Here is a 25947-nt window from a genome sequence, read left to right as displayed (position 1 = left end):
ACATATGCATTTGGGGAATACTGTTTATCTTGGTAACTATTGCTTGAACTACCCTGTCTTGGACCTTGACTATATCCTTTATCTCTTCCACGACCATACAGTTGTCCTTTACTATATTGTTGTCCTCGACTGTACTGTTGACCTCGATTATATTGTTGACCTCGATTATATTGTTGTACTGGTCCTGCATTTGTATAACTTCGTCCTTGTCCTCGTACTGTCTGCTGGCACTGGTATTTTTTATGACCTATTTTTCCACATTGAAAGCAGTGAAATGCATTTGTCTCCTCTTTATATTCATGCTCATTAAATTTTTTCCTTTTTTTCTCTTCTGCCAATAATCTGTCTTTTACTGTATTCAATTTTAATTCTCCAATTGTTTCTAAAGCAGTTACTATTGGTGTATATGATTTCGGCATAGATAAAAGAATGTAATTGACTTTTTCTTCTTCTGATATTGTTGTCCCTGCTTCCTCTAACTTGGTACAAATTTCTTGTATTTTTGTAAAATACTCTATAAGTGGTCTTGATTCATCATATTTCATTTCACTCAGTTGTCGTCTCAAAAATAATTTGCTCCTTGTGCCTTTTTCTTTAAAATTTTCCTCTAAGTTTTTATACATGTGGTAAGCCGATTCTTTACGTAAATACTCCAGATGACTGTCAGCTACTGCCGAAATTAATATCGCTTGTGCCCTCGCCTCGTGATATAAGTCGGAAGCGAACAAAACGTGTTCGCTTCCGACTTATAAAAAATTTCTGAAGTAATCGCTTCAATACAATTTGCTTCTCGTAATATACTCTTTATTCTAAACGACCACACATTGAAACCGTCTCCACTGAACGAAGTAATATTATATTTAATAAAATTTTCTCGCGACGCCATTTTTCCTTTCTCAGAATGACTTTCAATTTTTTAACTTCTTTTACGCAGTATTACACAGTCTGTGCCCATAACTATTGATTTTGAAGTAATTTAGTAGGTCACTATTTTTATATTTATACACACTATTAATATTTATATATTTATTTAATTTCCAAATTACAAAACTTATCAGGAGACATATTTTTCCTATTACAAAACCAACCCGCCATCAACCAGAGAGATGTATTCTACATCAAACATAGAGTAATAAAGTTGCCATATTCATAAATGTGTGGATTGCTTTCTCAACAAAACCGAATGATCTGATCGATTAAAAAGATGGATTATTGTTCGAAGTTAAATAGAACAATCGATTTTTTATGTAAAATGTGCATATCTAAATTAAGCCACAGAGTAATTACAACAGAGGGCAGCATATTTGACATATATTTCATCAGATATTTTTTTAAAATTAGCAATAAAGATTGTTATACTATGGACACATACATGAAGAACAATGGAACATAAACTTATAATCAACGAAAAGATTTGGCGATCTCGCCTTAAAGAAATTAGAATTGTTCATGGAAATATTACTGAAGATTAGGCTGTATGGTCACGTACCTTTGCCTATCCACATGTGAATAAAATATACTACTACAACTCGGTTGTTTCCCAAATTGATCTGAGAAGTTTAAACGTAGACTAGGCTGTACGGTCTAAGGATCTTTGCCTGTTCCATCACTGAAAAGGAGATGGACGAATATGGAAAAAAAATCAAATTGATCTGTACTGTTATTAATATGGTATTTTGATCTTTAAAATTTTTCACTCACCTTAAAATTTTGAATACTTATACAAAATAATCAAAATCTGTCCAATCAGTGATTATAATAATATCTAATAAAGAAAGTTTATCCAAGGATAATAAATAATAAGTTTTATTAAAGTGAATTCTCTAAATATGAAAGAGAAACACAAGAAGAAATATAAAAAACACAAAGATAAGAAAAAAGAACACAAACACCGCAAGGTAAATATTTTGAAGGTCTTTATATAATTATATTTAACTTTTTAATAGTACAGTTTTACTAATAGATCATTTATAAGCATGAGACCTAAAGCTACTTTTTCAACAGTATATATATAGCTTATGCTATGTAGAAAATAAATCACATGTAGGTATTTAGTAAACTCATGTAGTATCATTTTCAGTGTGCTGAATTTTATTCACTATTCTAATACAGACATAGTACAGTGTTTACATACTCGTCTACTACTGTACTGTACTACTAGTATATCTAATTAGTATATATAATTACAAGATAAAATCTGTCTTTATAATACAATCCTTTATATCAAACTTTACTATGACACATTCAGCTGTTACAATACAATGTGCACTTTAGCATGGTGCGGATGATAGTTTTATTTAACTCTTGGAAGTTGCTGGGATTTATAATTATGACATAGTATTTCAGCTGTACCACATTCGTAATATATTAATAACTGTAATAACTTAAATTTAACAACTGTTGTCCGCACCATGCTACAGCGTACATAGTGTAGTCATGGTTGGTCAAAAGTCAAAGGTTGTTCACCAACTGACAGGAACAGTGTCACATTTATAATATTAGAATGGATGTCTACTTCTATAATTTGGAGAAGTTACCCTCTATGGGTAACTTCTTCAACTTTAACTAATTCAGAAAGTTATTGGCCTTTTTTATAGAAAATAACATATTAAATCAAATCACTTATTTTCTTATAGCATTCAAGTTCTAGTAGTACTGAAAGTGAAGAATGGGTTGAGAAGGAGCCTGTACATAAAACAGAACGTGAAGATTGGATGTCAATGACAGGAATGCTAAAGACATTCACAAAAGATAAAACAAAATCAAAAAAGGAAGAAAAAAGTAAAAATCATATTGACTCATATAATCCAGGAACTAGCACCAGAGAACTGAATCCCTATTGGAAGGATGGTGGAACTGGCTTACCGCAGAGTCTAGAAAGCCTCCGAAAATCAAGACAGTTTATAAAACCTGATAAAGATGATACTGATTTCTATTCAAAACCATCCTCATCAAGAGAGTATGATATGTCTCATGATACTCATAAACTTACATCAACTTCTTCAGGTAACTGGAAGAAAGATAAAAGCAATAAAACAGAAATAATACAAAGTCATAAATATACTGATGAAAAATCAAATACAAAACAGAGTCCAACAGCTCTATTGGCAGAGAAGAAAAAAGAGTCTCTGTATTTGAGTGATGACAAAATGAATAAACTTGGAGCAAAAATTATTAAAGCTGAAATAATGGGTGACACAGCATTGGTTAATGAATTAAAAGATAAACTAGAAGCTGCTAGAGAATACAGAAAACAAAATCCTGATGCTGGAAAAGAAGAAAATGATGTAATGCTTATGTCAACCAACATGTTTGGTAGTACAAGACCATTAATTAGAACAGAGCAAGGAGATCCAAGAAGTAAAGGTGGGAAAAGGAAAGCTGAAACTCATTTATCTGGTGAACGGCAGAAGTACTTTGGAAATGATGATAAATATAATTTAGCGCAAATGGTGGGTTTCATATATAATTATAGTATCATCAATTATACAATACTATTTCATATTATTTCCAATTTTTACTACTGATCTTAGGTCTGTTGCTAAATATGAAAGATATGACTCAAGATAAAACAAAAATGTGCAAGTAATAACTATTAATAAGAGTAAAATAAATTACTTATTGTACATACATTCTAATGAAAACAATTCCACTAAGAGCTATTTGTTATCTAAAGCTGACAGTGAAAATTATTTCATAAAAAGGTACTGTAATAGTAAATAAATTTGATTATATCTTTGAAACCTAAATTTATGTCTTCATATGCGTAGTGAAAAGTATTCTTTAAATTATACAACTAAAGTTTTAATTTCGCTTCAACAAATGCATAATAAGGAGATTAACTTTATCGTGAATACTTTGAAGTTTATAATGATTTATGGTCATTTTTATAAATTTCAGTTCCAACAAGAGAAATACGGCAATAACTATGATGATGAAGCACAGTTGGCTAAAATAGCTGGTAAGCATAAGAATCCCAATGATGATCTTGAAGATATTTTCATGGATGAGATATCTAAAAACAAAAATCCTGCAAAGGAGAGTGAATTGGAAAAACAAAGGGCAATAAATGAACATGTTAAAATGGAAAAGTCATTAGAAGGCTGTGAATACTGTCTAGATTCCAAAAATATGTTAAAACATTTAATAGTTACCTGTGGCAGTAATGTGTATTTGTCCGTACCTGCTAGAAAGTCTCTGGTAACTGGACAATGCATTATAACTACAATACAACATGCAACATGTTCTACTGCATTGGATGAAAATGTTTGGGAAGAAATTTTGGTAAGTTTTTTCACTAACTCATTATGTAAGGAAGTGCAAGGGAGACTATTACTTTTCATAGACATCTAAATGTTGGTTATGCCATTTTAGACTTAACACAATAATTATTTGCATCTTCATGTAATTAATTTCAATTATTTACTTTCTGTTAATTTTATTATATGCTGGTATATATTATGTTACTACTGGCATAAGTAAAAAGTACCTCCCAAACTAATCTACAATAAAGTATATATTGTAAGATTTATTTACTTAATGACGGTGTTCTATAGAAAAGTACATGGTACAAAAAAGTATTATAAAAATATGTAAAATAATTTATAATAGGATAAACCTTTCTTAGGATTAAAATATTATTCAAATGTAATCTTGTATTTTTTAACATTTTAGAACTTTAGGAAGGCGCTCACAAGATACTTTAATTCCCAAAACAAAGATGTTGTATTTTTTGAGACTGCAACAAGGTTACACAGATACCCACATATGATTTTAAATTGTATTCCCCTGCCCAGAGATGTAGGGGACATGGCTGCAATATATTTTAAGAAAGCTCTTTTAGAATGTGAGGCAGAATGGTCCATGAATAAAAAAGTAGTGGAATTAAAGAATAAAGATATTCGAAAAGGTGTACCAAAGGGTTTACCATATTTCTGGATAGATTTTGGAATGGATCCAGGTTTTGCTCATGTTATAGAGGATCAACAATTGTTTCCAAAGACATTTGCTGAGGTATGTTTGAAGTTAAATTTGCTTATCATTTGCTTCCCTCTTATACCTAGTTTCATTAGCCAATCAAAAGTTTTTATGAAATACATCAATGTCATTGAAATAGGATATTTTCTTTAATATTCCTTCCTTTAATGAACTTTAATTTGATAAATGACAATCTCCAAAAGAAGGCCTAAAATGGAGTATTCATCCCAGTTTCCTAAGACCTCACTGAGTTTGGAGTTCGAGAAAAATCTGCATTAAGACAAGAAATCATGTCAATGACGATATATTAATTTCGAGAAGAGGGTAAAGTTATATTATAGGTTTTTCATACAAACAAGAATAACCGGTAAAATTCTTAAAAATATATATGGTATAAAAATATCGAAAGCGAACTGCTTTTCAAATGTTTGCTACATTAATAATTTCTTATATCTTTATTTTGCAGGAAATTATTGCAGGAATATTAGATTTAGACCATAGTCTGTGGAAAAACCCAAGAAGAGAATATGGAGATATTCAAAGAAAAAAAGTACTAGATTTTATAAAAGAATGGAAACCATTTGAGCCTGTTAAAAATAAAGTTTAAGTTTAACAATAAATAAATGACAGAACTTTAAAGAAGGACATTAATTTGAACTTTGAATTTTCGTTTTGTCATTTTAAAGGTACACAAAATATAGCCCTCAATAAAAAAAAGCACTATATTTCTCAATAATTTATATCAAGAAAGCAATAAGAAAAACAAATTATGACGATTTGTTTACATTAACGTTTAACAGCAAAAAACTAATGCTACAATTATAGACTTTTCAAGACTGTCCTATGAGACCTGTTTAGGACGCTTATTGTTTGTTAGGGTCCCTGTATAGGGACCCTACCAAACAATAAGCGTCCAAAACAAACCTAACAACTACCTGCTGTAATAATTATAGAATGCATGCATAAATAAAATAAGAAAAAAAACATTTCTTCCTCTTACAAGATATATATTTTTTTAATTTTAGAGTTTATTCCAAAAAACAAAACTGGCAAATATCAACTCGGCACACTAATATAGTACCAAAATCTTAGTAGAACAGGGTTAAGGATGGGGAATGAACGTAAAATGTAATACAGAATACAGGAATTATTTTTTATATATTCGGCTAAAGTTTTATAAATAACAGGATGATTGAAAGAAAAATAAGTAGTAATAGAAATAGAAAGGCATACAGATTGGCAGTTTGTAGAACTAGAAAATAATAAATAAAAAAAGAACATAATCAGTGGATATAGAGGACAAATAAAGATTTTTAAAACTAAACAGACTATCATAGAGATGACTGACATTTTGATTGACAAAATGTTACTTAATGCAATCAATAATAAATACTTATAACATCAATTTTCTACAATTTTTTTATCGTATCGATGTTTTTTACTGCAATGCAACATACAGGAGAAACAATGCATGCATTATACTATTATAATGAATCTTATAATTTGAGTTGTAAAATAACCTATTCGAAATGGTACCTATGTGTAACTGTACAATGTATGTAGGTACTTTCAATCAATTTGCTCCAGTTGCTCCTACCTACTGCCTATCTATATTGTTGTCAACATGGAACACAAACTATACAAAGAACTATTTGGTTTACGCAACGAAAAATAATATAAGTAAAATAAATATTGTTGTTACCCTTAATTTAATAAAATGGACTCACTATAGTGAATGTATATATGATTACTTTACTTTCCCAATTATATTTACCCTTTGTCTTATTTCGAATATAAACAAATAAAAAATAAAGGTACTGCCCCATACAAACTAACTCTAGCTACTTCGGTGATATAGCAATTTAGACTTATACAAATAAAGGCATACTTTAGATGGTTGTGGGTTCTATCCACGCATGATACTAGTATTTCATTATATTACGTATTCATTTATAAAAAAAAAACTTGTGTACGAAGGGTCTCACCTCTCAAATGTTTCGTGAAAAACGCAACTTATAAATTTTAATCCGTTACTAGAATATTATTAATAACATCGTTGAATAGGTACTCGATTTGATTTCATTCGAATGGGTGTTCGTTCAAAAAACTGATGTAATCTGTATTCATCGTATTGTTCTTAGGATCTGTGGTCCTGTGCTTGCAAATTTTTTTTATTTAGATCAATGGAGGTGTCTTGTGTCTGATTTTGCCTTTTGTGTTTGAAAAGCTAATATTGTACAGTATCTAAATTTGTCTTCATAGATTAATAAATCAAGAAACCTTTTAAAAAGACAAAATGGTAGGTATATTTTCGTTGTACTCGAGCTGAAGTTATTGCGTTGAGTTATTTATTGTATGTAGATGATCTCTCCTCGCGTTTGTTACTCATTTCTTGCAATTCTATCCTGTATAATAAAATTTCCCATTTATTTAATTTGACTTAATTTTATCCATAAAATATAGTTATGGAAAATAGTAATTATGAATTTGGGCGGCGCCCGATTCATTGACAATTTATATTTAATGTGTACCCGCTAATTTCGAATTGTATTAAATTTGTATAATTTTAAGTCATATGTTGTTTATTAAAATGCCACTGAAAATAAATAATATTTACAGGGTAACGAAAATTCTATTCCCATGGAACTGTGTTCAAATTGTGAGTATAATATTTTTATACATCCATAATTCTATCTTCTTTACTACTAATTTTAATTTAAATGATTCTGGTTGCTTCGTATCTACTTGCCTTAAATATTCCTACATATAAGTATTCTTATACCTAGCTTAATAACTAAATGCTGTTTTAAATGAATTAAATTGTATATTTCATATTAATATATTTAATATGATATTTGAATTAGTTAATTTATATCTATAACAACATGCTTCCTAATTCTATGTTGTATATTTTGAGTATGGCTAACTCTCAAAGTACCTCCTTCACTAGACAGTGGGGATGGCGACAGCAAGGACTGCCACTTAAGTGCAGCATAGTTTATGAGCATTATTATCATCATTGAAACAATAGGGTGTGCATATAAAGCGTAACAAGAGGTTTGTTTTCAGCGCGTGTAAACTGCATTGATTTTAAGGTGGAGAACTGTGAGTGTCGTAGTGTCACTCGCCCGCCTCTGATGTTCATCTCTATGTTAGCTGCCGCACGTACACTGTTAGAGTCCAGAACAATTTTTCTTATTTCATTTTTAGGATATTTCATACCTAAAATTGATAACATCTGTCAATTATTATTATCTATGTAATTCGGTAATAATAACAGTAATATATTTTATTTAAATAATTATCATGTGCAGTCTTTAAAAAGGTATATATAAATAACTCTACATCTTTTTATGTATTATATATTTTTAACAAATATCTAAATTATGCTTTTGTTGATTTTTTATTTTTCAATCTGTACTCTCATATTTTTCACACATCAGATGATGTAAAAAATTCTATGGTATTTGAAATAAATGTTATCAGTCTGCGCATAATTCCTCCACCCTGACACGTCAGAGTAAATTGACAAAAATTGTTCTGGATAAACAATAGCTGTATTATGAAAGATATTTTGTTTGATAGTGCATCCCGTCACATTTCAGCCTTTAGTGGAAACATTAGAATTGCTATGAATGTTTAATAATAGAATGCTATTATGCTGTCACTCAGGTGCGAGGAATCTATGCATATGAGGAAGGTTGGCTATGAGCTAATATCAGGATTATAAATAGAAGTTGAAGTATATAACTTTAATTGATATGGTTCATTTAGTAGTGTACCTATATCAAACATATTTTTTTTTTCACAACTTGTAAATTTTAGCATTTGTTACTGAGGTTCAATAAAAAATATGTCGAACATACATTTTTCAAGTAGCCAACCCATCTCTTAGCTCTTCAGAAAACCCAGACCTGATTGTAATGTTTATTCAATTTATGTGCATTTATTCATAAAATTATTAGAAAAATCTATTAAAATAGAAGACTTGTAATTTTTCTAATTTTTTTTTATCATGATTCAAACATTCAGTTCTGAGTTTATTAGTGTATTGTTATAAATGTCCTGCCTACGATTCTACAAGTGCGCGTTGGACTACTATTGTCGAGCCACTTGATGAGATATCGTCAGCTTTATACTGAACAAATTGTCAGTTGGTAACACTCGTGAGGGCCTATTGGTAGATGGTGCCACGCGTTTGTTATCAAATTAAATAGGTAGCTGTTGCTTGTGCCAGTTATTAGTTTACGAGGTTTAAGGGTGCTGTCACACCAAATGTATAATCAGCCGAGGACTGTGAGCAAGCCCTGCTAGAACATTATGCTATTATATTATTCTACACTAACGTGCGCTAACGTTATTGTGAACAAAAGAGTATATCTCACGTCTAATCATGACCTACATTAACTAAAATATTACGGATTTTGTAAAGTAGACTTTAACGTTTTGCTTTAAGGTCGATTTCCTAAATTTCTCATTTATGAGTTAATACTCATTTATTATTAAGTTCGCGATATATTCTCCAGTGTATTGTAAGCGTACGATCTAAAGCCTAAACATAGGCGGAATAATTAGAGCAGTTGTTAACAATTCTTGCTTAAAATGAATTGAAATTATTGTAATTAGAGAATATTGAAAGCCTGGGCTTTGTACTGACTGAATCTTGTTAGTTGGTACGAGTTTTAACATAGTTTAAAATTATAAGTGTTGCAATTATTGTAGAAATCATAACTCAAACTATTTCAAATAATAATAGTTAGCAGTTACCGAATCTAACCGCTAGTTGGAAACTAGCGGTAGTAGGGGTCACTCATCATATACTTTGCAAGTGGTGCTGTAGAAAAATAGTCGGATAACGAAAGTCAAAGACTATGCATTGCGTTGTCGTTTTACTGTGAACTATTATAGTTGATGTGATGTTGGAAAATCAGTATACTGTGTAGGTAAAGATTGCTGGCAGTCGACGGCTAACAATACGTTTGTTGTGAACGCAACCTAACTGGAAATGTTGCTTCTTATATAAACCGCGCAATCCTCGCCGACGTTTTTACGCGCATATATGCAAACATCAAAAGGAACTTCCTTTTAGTGTTTATATAATTGCATGTAAAATCACCGACCATGAGCGTGTGGCCTTATACCTACCATGGTATGACCGAATGGGTTTATTAATAATTTACGGAAAATACATATTTTTCTTGGTATTTATAAATATAAGATAATAAGATATATTATGATAGATGAGGTTGTTGTTGTTGTTGTTGATTCTTAAATTTTTAAAACAAATTGGATATTTGGCCTATAACTGTTACATTCAATGGGGAGTGAGTTAACATACATCATGGCAGTCTTATACAATTGAAATCTATAAATGTGTCTATATGATGCTTTATTTGTTATTTATTGCGTATGTTACAGCGATAAACAAATTTCTATTTGAACATACCATCTTAGGAAATTTAATTATTTATAAAGTGTTATGATATTCAAGTGGATTGTAATGTTTAATTTTGTTATTCGTTGTAGACAGTACTTAACTTTGTTGCTGCGATGTGTCTATGTTTTGATGTGATTTCTACTTTAGTTGTTTAGAAAAAAATGCCGTTCAAAATTAATTCTGATATAAACAGGGGCTTTTAAAATAGATTTATTTGAGTTTTATCTATAAATATTGTGTTTTTTGTCACGTCATGAGATGTGTTTTCTGTGGGCACATTGTTTGGAAACTGAGTAAAAGAAGTAATATAACAATACAACAGACATTCGACTCGAGCATACGTCTTTTAGAGAGGTCAATAATGAGATAAATTATTTTTTAAACGTGCCTTTGAACTACGAAATACGTAGTTTATTTTTTTTTAACTAGAAGTCCGTTCTATTGATAGCTAATTGATAGTTTTCTAAAACAGTACTGGTACGAATTGCGAGATCACACTAATACACGAGGAATTTATAGTTCTAGTGACTAGTTAAATGATGTATAAAGTCTAAAATAGGTACCTTTAAAACACACGTAGTTCAAACTAGAGCTAGTAGAGCAGCCGCAAGCATACACCTGCGACTTGCAATTTAAGCGTTAATAAACCCATAACTATCGTTAGCATGTTAGGACTACATGTAATTTTAGGACCGGTCAACAACTAGATATATAGGCATTATAGTGTTCGACTGACCGAATAATTTTATAGAGCAGTTGTATGCATGCGTTTAATGTTAGGCTTCGTTCACTGGAGATTACAAGGAGCAGTCTATTGCTATAACGCGATTTTTCTGATATCGAACTATATAACATTTGCAATGGACCGCTCTGATCTCATCGCGAGCTCTCTCGGTTGCTACCGCGAAAGCAAGCGAAACGGAGTGAACGAGTTACACTGATCCATGTATCTACCACCGACAGTCGACGCGGACGAGATACGGCGGCTCGGCAAGCGATTTCGGAAGCTCGACTTGGACAATTCCGGTGCGCTGTCCATCGACGAGTTTATGTCATTGCCAGAGTTGCAGCAGAATCCGCTGGTGCAACGCGTTATAGATATATTCGACGCAGATGGAAATGGAGAGGTGAGTTGTTATTTAGCTTTTCATGATTTGCGGCGCGGTGGATGGGCCAGGGTTGGTAGAAGCTCCTCTCCTACTAAGTGAGTCCATTATATTCTGCGATGCTATATTCTTCTTTTCTTTATTCTATATTCGAATTTAGATACCTACTATATAAGAAATAAATTGTAAACATAAATACGATTACGATTTCTTTAGTTGAGACCAAATGTTTATAGTGAAATCGAATCGCTTGTTTCTGAAGGATGTTTTATGATTTCTTTAACATTTTTCATGATAAATAATTATTATATGATTATACTTTTATGATCAATTAGGTGAAAGAGTTTCAAATTGGTATACAATGCGTATCGAAACCACCAGTTACAAAATTAGTACCCACACTTTATAAGTATTAGAATTATCTAATGATAAAATCTTTAATATTGACACTAGATAATTCTTAAGATAACATCCATGAACGATATGTTTAATTATAACGCTTGGTATAGCTGTTTCATGCTCCTTTGAGCAAATTAGTTCTACTGAGTGGGTTAGTTCTTAATATAGACGGGTTTATTATTCAGGATATTATGGTATTAGTATGATGCTCAGGAAACGCATGTTGTGACCCCGTTGTGGATTCGAAATTTGTATAGTTTTTGATAATCTCGATTGAACGATCCCGATGATAATTTTGCCAGAAAGTGAGTACAGTGAGCACTCTAAATGAACTGAAGGCCTGCCAAATGATAGGACTTTAATCTGAATTCACCGTTAGGGGTTAAAACCTCGACTAAGGACGTTATAATTTTGATCCCTGTTGGAATAAGATCCCCAATCTTTAATCATCGATCGTTTAAAATGGCGTAAGTTCGATGGTGTTAACTCAATATTGTTGTAGTCATGCGTTATCTATTTAACCCAGCTAAGCCTACTGTCCTATATTTAGGACAGTAGAAATAAAACAAAATATCAGAATACCCTCTTTATCTAAGATTATTTAGTCTTATGATTTGCAGTAAGAAACGTGTCAGCTTTATTAGAAAAAATAAAAAGACAGTTATTTTAACAGTTTTTACCTTATATTTTACCTTTTAAGTGTGTAATAAAAGTGCGTTGCAGACATGGCAAATGACAGGTATGTTTAAAAAGAATTATTTTATTCGTGAGTTGTTTTTTTCTGTGTTAATATATAGTTGATAACCTTAACTTTTGTACTAAATAAATATTCTAGCAAAATAATATAAATAAATTACGTATAACTTGTTACAAATACTAGCGTACTATATATAGGACAGTAGGATAATATACATGATTTTAGTACAATAATACAACTTTTTCTTTACAGACCGTTAGCTGCGCATGAAATTTTAGATGCTTTAGAAAATGTTTCTGATAATGAAGAAGATTATAGAGAACGACTGATATGTATTCTACCTCCTCCTGTTGATCCTGAATGTCTCACTGACGAAGATTCGGGTGAAGAAGATAATGTAACTTTGAATAATTTGCCACGAAACATTCTGCTTCAACCGGCTGAAGTAATGATTCAAGGGCAGATTATGGTGAGTGATACAGAAGAAGAACCTTCTGATTCTACAGGTCGAACTAAACGTAGGCGTACCTACGCATGGAGAAAACGGGACTTGGCAAAAAATCCCGTGAATTGGCCAGATGTTCAAGGCGCTTGCCAAGATAAGCGCCCAATTGAGTGGTTTGAAAACTTCTTAGATGAAGATGTTATTTCGTTGTTGGTGTCAGAGAGCAATAAATATGCTGTCAAAAATAATTTGCCTGGAGACATAACCACTGAAGATATGAAATGTTTCATCGGCATATTGTTGGTTAGTGGTTATTCATAGCCATGAATAACCACTCCCCAGTCTCCGGGGAGCCCCCCGTAGAAGAATGTATTGGGAAAACTCCCCTGATACAAAGAATGAATTGATCAGCTCGGCTATGACTAGGGATAGATTTGACTTTATTTTTCGCCACCTTCATGTCAATGATAATCTGGATTTGCAAGACAAATACACAAAAGTACGCCCCCTAGTTACATTTCTAAATAAAAAGTTCTTAGAGTTTTCTCCTCTTGAAGAGCATTACAGTGGCTGCAAACAGCACATGGTAAACCTATTAGGTACGGGTTCAAAGCTTGGGTTGGTGCTACACGGTTAGGGTATGTTTTATGGATGGAACCATACCAAGGTGCTACAACTATGTGCAATCCAATATATAAAGAATTGGGGCTGGGTGCAAGCGTTGTTCTCACTTTTTGTGATGTGCTGATTTCACGTGGCTTCGACCTTCCTTACCACGTAGTTTTTGATAATTTTTTTACTGGGACGCCCTTGCTGGAAGAGATAACAAAGAAAGGCCTTCGTTGCACTGGGACAGTTCGAGAAAACAGGACATCTAGTTGTCCTCTGATTACATCGAAGTTACTGAAAAAAAAGGAACGTGGTGCTGTCGATTACAGAACGACACATGACAACACGTTCATTATTGCTAAATGGCATGACAATAATATATTCAGTATTGCTTCAAATGCTGTAGGAATAAATCCTAAACAATCTGCCAAACGCTTCTCACAAAGTGAAAAGAGAAACATTGTCATAGAAGAACCACATATGGTGTCCATCTATAACAAATATATGGGAGGAGTGGATCGGTGTGATGAAAATATTTCACATTACCGAATTGGTATACGAGGTAAGAAATGGTACATGCCGTTGCTCACACACATGATTGATCTTGCCGAACATAATGCATGGCAGTTATATAAAATAAATCATGGAAAACTGGATCATCTTGGCTTTCGCAGAAGGGTAGCAATTGCTTTGATTGAATCAAACAGAAAAAATGCCAAAAGAGGGCCTAGCCGACCCTCCCATCATGAACATGCTGATAGTCGTAAAGACCAAATGAATCATCTGGTTATTCCTCAATCGAAGCAAACACGCTGTCGTCAATGTCACAAAAAATGTTTGACACGTTGCAAGAAATGTGATGTTGGAGTGTGTGTCAAGTGTTTTGAAACATATCATTCATAAATAGTGTTAATCTAGTAAATTACATATAACAATGTGTAATATAATCAATAGTTATCTAATAAACTACACTTTTTGATTACATTCTGTTTTGTCATAAATGGTCTTTTATTTCCTCTTATTATCCTACTGTCCTACATATAGGACGGCTGTTTCCCTGAAAGCCTTACACTTAATTTTTTTTTTCATAATTTTTTTATGTTGCATAAGATCTAATAAACTAAATAATGTAACTTTTTTCAAAATTTTCAGAAAATTTTAGTTTCAGGCTTATCTGGGTTAAAAGTTATACCTACCTATCCCTACTAATATAAAACGGAAAGCAAGCGCTTTTAGCAACATTGCTCGATGAATTGATGTCGCTACCGTTTCCTGGCAATACTGTTGAACAGGGCAGCGGATCGAGAGTAGGCTTGACTGCACTTTTTTTTATAAAGCTGACCCGTTCCTACGGATTGGTAGCTTCAATATTGAGGCCAATAAAAACCGGCTAGACCAAATTACTCGCAGTGAGCTAAATTTCATAAAGATTGGTTACGTAGCTGGGAAGTTTATCTCGGCTAGATTGTGATACACGGGAAATGAAAATATTTTGTAAAAATAATACAGCAACGTTTTATGACACAAAAACAATAGTAATGAAGTCCTCCGGTAACAATGGACAAATTGTTCCAGGTGGACTTCAAGGAGTTCATCCAGGGTGTGTCGCAGTTCAGCGTTAAAGGTGACAAGTTGTCGAAGTTGCGGTTTGCGTTCCGCATCTACGACATGGATAACGATGGGTTCATCTCGAACGGTGAACTGTTTCAGGTAAATAAGATTTACTTTCATTCACTACTCAAAGAGTATATATTAACCTAGGTTCGCAATTAAACTTATTTCAATTATCTAGTGTAGTCGACAACTATACTAGATAATTGAACGACGACAACAACTTCTCTATTTATTTTTATTTGCAGTCGACTATTACACAATTCCTGTATTAGTTTTGTTAAATTAAAATGTAATACTTATAATAAAATTACACGTTTTGATGTTTTTTATTGTGTGGACGGTGTTGTGGTAGATTTTGTGCAAGATGTCTGTGGAGATAACTTTGTCTCATCTATTTCTCCCGCTAAGCAATTTGTTTTGTAACTGGAACAACATACGCATCTTCAATTTCAAGGGTGCAGTGAAATAACACAAAATAATACATATCACCTTAAATTTTCTGAATGGCAACCCAAATGCCATCACGTGCAAATGTGATGTCCATGAAACTTTTCATATCCACCATCAGGTGTGCCGTTAGCTTCTTATAGTTGCATACTAGTACTACAATAGTACTTAGTGTTCTATTTATTACTTCTCAGGTGCTGAAGATGATGGTTGGCAATAATTTGAAGGACACTCAACTACAGCAGATCGTGGACAAGACGATCCTGTTCGCAGACAAGGATGAAGACGGCAAGATCTCATTCGAGGAGTTCTGCAATGTGGTTGGCAACACAGACATACACAAGAAGATGGTGGTGGATGTGTAGGCGACCATGCCCCCTCTCCACCAGCACCTTCTCCTTGCGACCCTCTATTTTCTCGCTCTAGCTAGAACACTATTTAAATTGCGCGTCATTTGCTCCGTGGGACGATACTATTCGTCTTCCAAATAAACGAAGTTTTATTTCGCTTTTGGAGGAACCCGGAATATCTATTGTATATAGGTACATTTGACATAGTACAAAAAGCAGTTCAGTGAAATAAGAACTCGATGCAATACATTACTCGCGTCGTCGTATGCTCGTTTCTTGATCTTTATCTCAGTGAAACCCAGTAAATTTATTCGTGTCACGTAAAACACTATGTAGATATGTGTTTCTTTTTTTGTAAAAAACTATGTTCCTACAAGGTCGACTCGGTAAATGTTACTGTTGGTAATTCGTCTCGACATACAAGTGCTGTATTTAATGGCCTTCCAAAAAATAATGATATCGCAAACTCTTCAATCATTTTCAGGATTTTCATTATTTTACTGCATGTTTTAAATTAAATAGAGTGAATTTTCTAAGTATGCTTGGAGGTCAAAATTCGGAATAATTAAATATTCAAAGTGAAATTATATCAATGCATTTTTGCAAATATTTAATCCCATCAAAGTATGATGGGATTAAATTATTTAAGGAAGTTTAAACACGGTAGAATCAAATTTTATTAAAAAGTTATTGCGATGTCTTCTTCCTATTCCTATATTTGGAAAATGATTTATTAACTAAATCTGATTGATCTGTACTTCTTTGCATATTTTTCGTTATTTATTTTAATATCAGTTTTGGTCATCCATGCACAGTTGGAAAATTAACCCTATATTATATACACGGTAATCAGAGATAATGCCCATTGGAAATTGAATGATTTCTTATATCCTTGTAAGTATACTCTGCAAGATATTTAACTTAACTATAGATAAAGATTCTTATGAAAAATAGTAATAAGAAAAACTATAAATTTGACTAAAATGAGTCTTTAATAGCTAATTTGGATAGTAATAGGATGGATGGTAGCGATTATTATTAGTGAGGGTGTCCCGTTGCATACAAATTGTGCCATAAAACTGTACGTTGCGTGATGTATTGCTGGTCCTATAGGGCTGTGACTTAACTACTTAAGCACACGAATGCGGGCATTCGTGTCGATATGAGGCGATATTTCGCGGCTATATGTCCCGCGGGGCAGCCGGCGCGCACTAATCTATCGTGATTCGTTTACAATTTAACTCTTAAGGTATACAATATAAATTTATAATATTTAGTTAACATTAGAGGAAATTTTATCGTAGTCAAATCAACAGTAAGATTTTTATTATTTTTGTTACGGTAATTTTAGTTTGTTATTTAGTATTTTATTTTTACACGATCTGTTTTGAGCGCGAGTTTCACGTGTCCGTAGTTGAGGTAAGGGTTCCGTGTGCCGCTCGGTAATAGTTGTGCCGCGTATGTGATACGTCAGTCATATCGCGTAGTAACTAGCTGCTTAGCGTCGGTAGTTAGATTTCTATTGTAGCTTTCGTATACTTTTACTTACGATGCTTCTTCTAATAATTATCCATTCGAATTTATTTATATTATTCTATTTAATTTCATTATCATTTATTCCTAGTATTTACATGACGTCGTTATAATCTAAAATTTCTTGTACTTACTATTAATTATATAAATATTTATAGAGGAGTCTCCTTCACAGTTGGATGATACGTTCAAGGTTGAAAAACAATGTTTATGATGAAATAAAAATAAATCGTCATAATTGCTGTAAAACATGACAAGCCTAACTTGTAGAGGCTATTGTTAACGTTGAGTATGTATAATGATACGTACATTAATTGTAAATGGAAACTAACTGATATATATGATTTGTTTGGAATTGAAGAGTCAATATGGGGATCCGATACAGAACAATGAAGTAAGATGTTTTAGATTAACACGAGCCAAGTTTTTTGCGCACACATGAACTATGGCGTGCGTTGCGCCCTTATCTTTCATACTCAGACATGGAATAGAAAGACATTTTTGATATTTCGCGAATAGTTAATCAAATAATATTGGATAAATATTGTGTAAAAATGAAATTGTTCTAAGCGAACCCATGTATTATATATAGGTATGTATAAAATGAAGGAATCCAATCCATCCATATCCTTACTCTTGATCTCCCTCTCCCTCCCCAGGTCCTCACCGCGCTCAAGTGACCTTCGGCTACTGAGGTCCAAGTACCTTGTCTCACCTTTAGATTATGTTAATGTTGTACAAATAATTATATATTATTATAGCAATTTATTGGGTGTTATTTTTTAGATATATGTTTTACAAATGTTTGATCTAAAATCATATCAACTAAGATGGAAGTAGTTTGCCGGTTAATTAATTTTGAAATTATTTGATATATATAATAATTATATAAATATATTTGATATTGTCTGCTACTATTTATATGCGATATATAAATAGTAGCAGACAACTTTCTATTACTTTATACGTTGACCGTTATAGGTCACAGTAAAATAAACCTTATGTAAATACTCGTAGAAAGCAATCTTATTCGTCCAGTTCGGTTTAGGATGAGTGATGTCGTGTTTTCTATTGTTGATTGGATTGGTGGTAATGCAATAAGGATCACATTACTGAATAAATACTGAATAATAATAACCTATGCCCGGTTTGGCCGTGTCTAGGGCGTTACTTAAAGTCGCGTCTCGGCAACAGGCGTTCAGTTTGTGTCTAATTCAGAATGGTTAATCCACTTCTAAGTGTGATTTAGATCATAACATGAAACAATTTTGTTCTTAGACATTGCAGTATTAACACAGAGGATATGTAATTTTTCTTTATTTTTTTGTAATTGATCAATAAAGAAGAAACACTCGACAATCTCAATACAGCAATACAAACACGCATTTACTCCAATTTACGGTGTGCTAAAATGCTGGTTGCTTTCTACGTTTAGACATAAGGATTGTTTTATCGAAAATTAAATCTGAAAATTTAATTTTCTCATATAGTACTGAGTGTTGACGCGGGCCTTTTTACAAATTGACCACCAAATTAAAGACATTTTAGTTTAGTGTTATTCTTAAAAATAGTGTACGGGAACTGTATGTGCTGAGTATACGGCGTTTTAGGACATATTACACTATCATGTCATCATATAATGATGCTTGTAATGCATTTTTAATATAAATAAAAAGATTCACAGTAATCATTTTAATTTACACTGTTTTCAGAAGATGTATATGATTGTGATTCTTTGAACTTTGAATATGACTCTGTTATAAACACAGTAACACTTAATATCATATGTTTTAAATAATTCATACAACGTCCAAAACGCAGTGCATCAAACTCATGTTATAGTTGGTCCCTAATTATCATAGTGGATTATTTGACTAATATTATTTACATTAACATTAGATTGAGTTAGTCTTCTAGCTACATGCAGTCAGTTATCTGTGCCTTTAACTAATCTGTCTGGGATTAAGTGCGGCTTAATTACTTATTATATTAATTCAATAGAATAGCTTTACTCTAACTCCTTCAATTATAAAATGACATTCAGGTCCGCGTCGATATAATCAATACGTTGCTTTTATTATTTATATCAAGCTAATTTAACATTGTGTAGAAGTAGCGACACTAACTCTTCCGATTAGTTGTCGTAGTTTTAGGATTAATTTATATTTACTTATATTAAACGTAAATTCTATTCAATTGTGTCGTGTGATAGTTTGATTACCGGATTGTTTAATGTTACGAGTTAGACTTGGGTAGCAGTGATCGCACGTGAATCTTTATTATGTCTAGTCACAGCTGTTGTTCAATAATTACATTACTTTATAGTAACGGCCCCGTCTTCTACTTGTTTATACGTTATATTATAGGGCCCCGGGCCCCGTCACGACTTTGTTCTTACGTTACTGTAGCGGGGCCCCGCGCCCGTACTCTTTCTTGTTCGTACTGTGAATATGTAATTGTTTATGCCAATAATTCAAATGTCTGGGTACCTATTGCTCACAGCTTTAACTAATTGAATGTTAATTATAGCAATATTACAATTCTAAAGCCTTACTTGAGAAAAGACGACATCTTTATACGTATTTTGTAAGCGTACAGTATCTAAATCATGTATTCCTACTTTGTTTTAAGATGCAACAATAATAAGTGTTCGAGTGTTTAACAGTAAGTACTTAATGAGTGGTATGCAAAATAAAAATAAGTAAATTCATAAACATTTCACAGTATTTGCTAATAAATATTATGCGTGAATATAAAGCTTTTACTGGTATAGTTTAAGAATTTGCTTGACATGACATTTTTATTTCTTACCACCCAATGTTTCATGTCATTGGAATTCTAAAATTAACAAATTTTAACTAGCTATATAATTAATTATATACTTATAGTTGACATAATATATCTATATAGTGACATTGCATCACGAATGGAGTAGAACTATTGAGTATGTTTTTAGAATAATAAAAGATACAGCGGTATGTCTTGATTTAAACTGACAACTGCAGCTCAGCGACATTCCGACTTTCCAATCGTGTCGTGAATGCGTCTTGTCTTCTACATCTCACTTGTAAATTTTGTTATACTTCTATAACGCCGATAGGGCTGCGCCTTACTGCCTCAAGGTCAACTAGGTATAATTGTCTAGAATTTGATTGAAATATAATACATTAAATTGATGTTGTGTCATCTACTCATCTCCATCAGTAGGTAGCGTGTCCTATAAGTCTACTCTGAAGTGGAACTGATAAGTTTTATTAAATTTTGAAATTTCAATGATGATGTGTGTTTATTATTCTATCACCTAAGTTATCCTTCATTTCTAATTGGTCAATCCTACTAGTGGAAATCCTAAGTAATCCTTTATTCACTTTCCGATCCAAAGTGCTTAGGCAATTCTTATGAATTTTGGTATTCCCATATATGTGAACCTGGAGTAATCTATACTCTAGTGCCACATCTATGTTATATATCTATGATATGTTTACTTTTTGTACAATTATTTCTCGCAAAAAACTTGTGAATATATTTTGATAATTATTGGGTAAAAATTAATTGGAACTATGGAAGAGGAAAACATATTATGCTGAATGATTGGAACTATCACAAAGAATTTATTTAGTGCACATTTTGAAAGATCTTTTCACTACTGAAGACATTTCAATTGGAATATATATGAATAATTTGAGTCCCACTTAACAGTGTAACAAATACTATTGGATCTTGGTACAGGAAATTAAAACAAGTTTAAAAATAATGTACAATTTTTATTAACTACCTACTTATTAATAATGGATACCTAAACAAATTTTGTTGCTATAGCTAGTAACTTAGTATAATCTGCACCTTTTGAGTGTGTTCGCTCCTTAAGTATAGTACGTAGGATTGTGGGTATGGGTACATGAATGCGGGTGCCAAGTGGAGTGCCATTGTCATCAATCAGTACCACATTATTACTATCAAATTTGGGTACTTTTACTTTTTGTGTTTGCTTCAGTCCAACTAAAATGCCTTTCTTCTTCTGTCCTTTAATTGCTACCATCACTCTGTCCCCAATGTAGCCAACACCTGCAATTAGTATGGTAATATTATGTAATAAATTGTACTAGTGGTTGCAATCTTAATGTAATATAAGTTTGAACATTATTAAGGTTATATTGTCAAAGACTATACTTCAAATACATAGTAGTCTATATAAGGTTTTTGCTATTTTATTATTATTGCTCCTCCACCTGCACAAATTTCTTAACATGTTAAAAACTGCATACCTACCAGTGGGTCACTCTGCAACTAAAGTAAATTTACATGTTGGGACCGGGTGATCACCCGTGCGAATTTTAATTTAAATAAATTAATAAAATGGATCAATAATGGCTACCTCAATTTATTGTACACTAAAAAATGCCTGTCCCTATGTGAAAATATATATATATATAGATAAATTGTATAAACATGACAACTTTTATACTTAAAATAATTCACTAACTGCTGGACTCAACACTCAAGTTAGTGTTAATATTTTTTCTATCTTGGTGCTATTATTATCCTGTCAGTCCAATATGCTCAAACTGCTGAGTCTAAAATCTTTCTTAAAAGGGATTTTTACCTCTACACTTATTTTTAGGTGTTTGAAATGTGATTTTATTTGTGTATTTCTGCATTCAAGTTTTAATAAATTTTTCTTACTCCAATGGAAACTGTTTACTCCATCCCAATCCAGTAGGCATTATTAGTAATATTTTCATTATTCATGAACATACAACTTACATAATTTGTTCTTACATGCATATGTATATAAAACTTATTTATTTTGTGACAGCCCAAAGTATATAGGTATACTCGTATTGTGGGACATATAAAAAAAAATTTGTCTTAAAATGGTACCAGTTACAACTAAGTATATACAGGATCAAATAAGTTAGCTCTCTATTGGTTCAATAAAGTTTCGATGTAATACGAAAATAGTGTTTGTTGTCGATGAAATTATTAAACAGGACAATAACTTGTGCAACAAATTGAATCGTTTTTACAGTATACATACGTTGTTTGTTATAAACACAGATAATTCTAGGTGGTTTTCCCTCGGCCATGGCTCGTTTTCCGATCTCGGAGTTGTCTACCACTCGTAGCCTGGTTAACAAGCGAACTTCATTTAAGCATGAAGTGGTATGAAACCCACAGCCTAATTTTATTGGATTAACTTTATTTAAAAGAGAAGAAAACATTTTGGGTTTGTATTATTTAAAACTTTGAAAACATTTATTTATAGGTTAAAATAGATTCATAAAATAGTTATTTTTGACAGATTTGACATTTTGATTGAACTCATGACGTTTCTTTGGCGTTTCACTTTGACATTTGTTTACTACAAGAACATTGAAAACAAGGTGTTTATTACAGTGCAAATTGTTTTTTTTATACTACTCTAAAATATTCAAAACATTTGTTAAATCATATTTACTGAGGAAAGCATATTACCCACTAAACGATTATTTGAATGACGAGCGTGCAGTTGTTCATGCACTGGATTTTCATTTAATGTTAGTACCAGTGAGTACAGTGTCGCCTATATATGTAAATATTTAAATAAACTAAAAAAAAGAGAAATTTAATTGAGTTTCTTGCCAGATTTTCTCTATTGAATCTGTATACTGAACTGGGCGGTAGGGATAAAATGTAATATAAAAATTTTAAGTTCATAAGCCGCTAAAAGTTCTACATGAATGTAAATATTTTTTAAAATTTTGAATTTTCAACTAGCTAAGCACGGGAGTGCCTACATGTGTGTACACTGTACATGAACCTTCCTCTTGAATCACTCTATGTATTGCTAAAAATGCAATAAAACTCGTTGCCTAGTTCAAAATATCTAAGTGAATAGACAGCGGAAGTGACTTCATTTTAGGCATAGTATGCTGACTACCAATAGATTTGATATTTTATTGATAGCTTACGTCAGCAACCTGCTCGATATACAATGCCATAGCAATGGTTTTAAATGTAATGTCAAATCAAAGCTCTTGTCAGTTGCAATATCGAGCTATACCTACACAATACAACTTATTCTTACAGTGAAGTTCCTTCAAATCAAATATATAAATATAATAGCAAATCGTTATTGAAATTTCATTAAAACAACAAGTAGATAATTGTAACCTGAATAACCTGTAATCTAAACCCAGAGACAACGAATGATTGAAATGATGAAGAATGGAGGTTTAGAGATAAGTGTGTGCGATTTACGGATAGTGCGCGGCAACACCGTTGCCTAGCGACGTTGTAGAACAAGATATAACAAGCTTGTCTGATTGGGACACAATCGCTTCTTTTCAGATACATTAAATATACGTTTTTATATATATAATAAAACCATACAACTATTGTAAATGCCACAAGAATATTACATTTATACATAGCCACCACTGGACTCGTTATTTAATCTTCCTCCTCCTGTCGCTGCCAGTACCAGTTGAACATAACATAAATAATAGCGGTAACAATAGAGTCACGTGGGGCAAGTGTGCGCACTTAAGGTTTGAAGTATCATATAATAAAATATTTGAAGTTAACTGGAACAAAACAAGGTTTATTATATAAAATATTTAATAATCAACAACTTAAACGCAAAATAAATAATTATCATTTACACAAATTCTGTGGAAATCAACAAAATCAAAACTGTTTAAATGCGCACACTTACCCAAGTATAGGGGTAAGTGTGCGCAGTAGTGCGGGTAAGTGTACGCAACATGTAACATACAGTAAATAGAGTCAGACTCATATGATAAACCAGAAAATAGACATCCTCAACCTAATAATACATCAGTTCAAATAATTCCTTTTCAAAGTTATTGCATTGTTCATGCCACCAGCTCTTACAGATGCTGTATTGGATCCAGTCTTCATTCGGTGGAAATATGTATTTTTCTCCACACAGTGGGCAAAATAATTCCTGCTCATCATTTTATTTATTTTCAGATCAAGTCGTATCTTCTTTTTTGGCAATTTATTCTTCCTCTTGTTTTTTGTTTTTCCAATTCTACTTTATAAGGACTTACAGTATCAATGATTGACTTTTTGCCTTTCTTTCGCCGATTTTGAATCACAGTCATCCCTCCAAGAAATGCCTAAGGCCAACTTCGGTATTTCTTGGATGGATGACAGTCGTACATATTCATTCCTAGACGAAGGTACACTCATTATTGCGGGTGCCACACTGTCGTTTGCTACCAACCTCCGAAATTAATCTTTTAACAGCTTCTAGCTGTTCCTCTGTGACAACACTTCTATCCGGCATTTCTTTTATAATCGAGGCATTTTTTATGTATAATTAAACTCTGAAATAACAAATTGCATCATAAATACAAAGCCAAAGCGGAGCGAGGTAAGTATTCGCATGCGCACACTTACCCGACATTCGTATGCGCACACTTACCCCAAACCATCAAAATAAAATTTAACCAGAACTGAGCAATATTACGTAATCGTCATCACCAAAAGATTAAACACGGCTTATATTACATAAAATGTACTGTTCTGATGGTATAAGGGGGTCTTCCTATGTGACGGCCTGTTTTTTAGGGATATTTTAGGATTTTTTTCTACGACCAGTAAATATTTAGAGCTTCAAGTTTTTTATCATTTATTAACACATATTTGGACAGTATAAATATAAAATTTCAGCTAAAAATATTCAGTCAAACTAGAGTTACAGCGCTCTGAACACCCCCGCCTCGAAAAAAAGAGCTCCCACTTCCTCCACGATTCCGGCTGATCGGCTTATCTGAAAAAAAAAAAAACGGCGTTTTAATTTGTAGGCTTAAAAGCACGGAATGACCTATAATCAAATGAATATAAAAAAAATTGGATTTTTGATAGACATTTGAAATAAAAGTTGCAAATTAGGCGTTTTTTTTTTGTTTTTTGCTATAAAAAAATCGAAGTTTTGAAAATTTTCGATTGATAATAGTTCATTCCATGCGTTTACATATATTGAGTGTGCCCTGTAAATTTCAAGTAATTCGGTCCAGCCGTTTCTGAGATACAATGGAGGAAAGTTTGAAAAACACAGTTTTGAGAAAAACGCGTTTAAAGTTTCAAGTCCGTTAAAAACTATTAAAATATCAACTTACTCTCAATCGGCGATGCCTGGTCCATAGAGTATTCCTTCCTCTTCCTCGTGAAACTTTTAAAGCAGATTGTTCAGCTCTTGAGTCAATCCTGGCTTGTTTAACGACATCACTTACGCGCCGCTCAGAGCGTAAGATTCGCTTTTCATCCCGTTTCTCAACATACGCTTGGGCTTCACGACCAACAGGGCATCCCATAATCGACAT

General features: G+C 32.5%; 3 protein-coding genes across 5 annotated transcripts; 2 read left to right on the top strand and 1 right to left on the bottom strand.

Annotated features, from left to right (window-relative positions):
* Positions 1-1540: 1540 nt before the first annotated feature.
* LOC131840933 (CWF19-like protein 2 homolog) lies at positions 1541-5643 on the top strand. The gene is made up of 5 exons (XM_059189148.1): positions 1541-1898; positions 2637-3452; positions 3901-4284; positions 4675-5013; positions 5444-5643. Exons 1-5 carry the CDS (start codon positions 1830-1832, stop codon positions 5582-5584), a joined length of 1749 nt encoding a protein of 582 aa, XP_059045131.1. The 5' UTR covers positions 1541-1829; the 3' UTR covers positions 5585-5643.
* Positions 5644-7145: 1502 nt separating this feature from the next.
* LOC131840904 (calcineurin subunit B type 2) lies at positions 7146-19325 on the top strand. Of its 3 annotated transcripts, XM_059189118.1 has the most exons (7): positions 7146-7276; positions 7597-7636; positions 8047-8082; positions 11378-11541; positions 15246-15380; positions 15926-16051; positions 18274-19325. In XM_059189118.1, exons 1-7 carry the CDS (start codon positions 7274-7276, stop codon positions 18292-18294), a joined length of 525 nt encoding a protein of 174 aa, XP_059045101.1. In that variant the 5' UTR covers positions 7146-7273; the 3' UTR covers positions 18295-19325. The 3 variants fall into 3 exon arrangements, with proteins under 3 accessions (XP_059045101.1, XP_059045100.1, XP_059045102.1); XM_059189117.1 differs by lacking the exon at positions 18274-19325 and having other exon boundaries at positions 15926-16595; XM_059189119.1 differs by lacking the exons at positions 8047-8082; positions 18274-19325 and having other exon boundaries at positions 15926-16595.
* Positions 19326-21347: 2022 nt separating this feature from the next.
* Positions 21348-22906, bottom strand: LOC131840905 (large ribosomal subunit protein uL14m). Its single transcript, XM_059189120.1, has 2 exons — positions 22653-22906; positions 21348-21679 (listed from the first exon to the last, which is right to left on the bottom strand). The coding sequence occupies exons 1-2, from the start codon at positions 22834-22836 to the stop codon at positions 21411-21413; spliced, it is 453 nt and encodes a 150-aa protein (XP_059045103.1). The 5' UTR covers positions 22837-22906; the 3' UTR covers positions 21348-21410.
* Positions 22907-25947: the final 3041 nt, after the last annotated feature.

This window comes from Achroia grisella, unplaced genomic scaffold (assembly GCF_030625045.1).
Source record: "Achroia grisella isolate CSIRO2021 unplaced genomic scaffold, CSIRO_AGI_Agris_v1 utg152, whole genome shotgun sequence".
In the NCBI taxonomy this organism is placed as follows: domain Eukaryota; kingdom Metazoa; phylum Arthropoda; class Insecta; order Lepidoptera; family Pyralidae; genus Achroia; species Achroia grisella.
Note: the sequence above shows the minus strand (reverse complement) of the source record. Positions and strands in the feature narration are given on the sequence as shown.

Coding starts and splice junctions, on each gene's coding strand:
- LOC131840933 (XM_059189148.1), top strand. CDS start 1,830: ATGAAAGAGAAACACAAGAAGAAATATAAAAAACACAAAGATAAGAAA. Junction 3,453..3,900: donor AATATAATTTAGCGCAAATG/GTGGGTTTCATA, acceptor TATAAATTTCAG/TTCCAACAAGAGAAATACGG. Junction 4,285..4,674: donor ATGTTTGGGAAGAAATTTTG/GTAAGTTTTTTC, acceptor TTAACATTTTAG/AACTTTAGGAAGGCGCTCAC.
- LOC131840904 (XM_059189117.1), top strand. Junction 7,637..8,046: donor CATGGAACTGTGTTCAAATT/GTGAGTATAATA, acceptor GTTTGTTTTCAG/CGCGTGTAAACTGCATTGAT. Junction 15,381..15,925: donor CGAACGGTGAACTGTTTCAG/GTAAATAAGATT, acceptor ATTACTTCTCAG/GTGCTGAAGATGATGGTTGG.
- LOC131840905 (XM_059189120.1), bottom strand. CDS start 22,836: ATGTTTTCTTCTCTTTTAAATAAAGTTAATCCAATAAAATTAGGCTGT. Junction 21,680..22,652: donor CTGTGTTTATAACAAACAAC/GTATGTATACTG, acceptor TACTAATTGCAG/GTGTTGGCTACATTGGGGAC.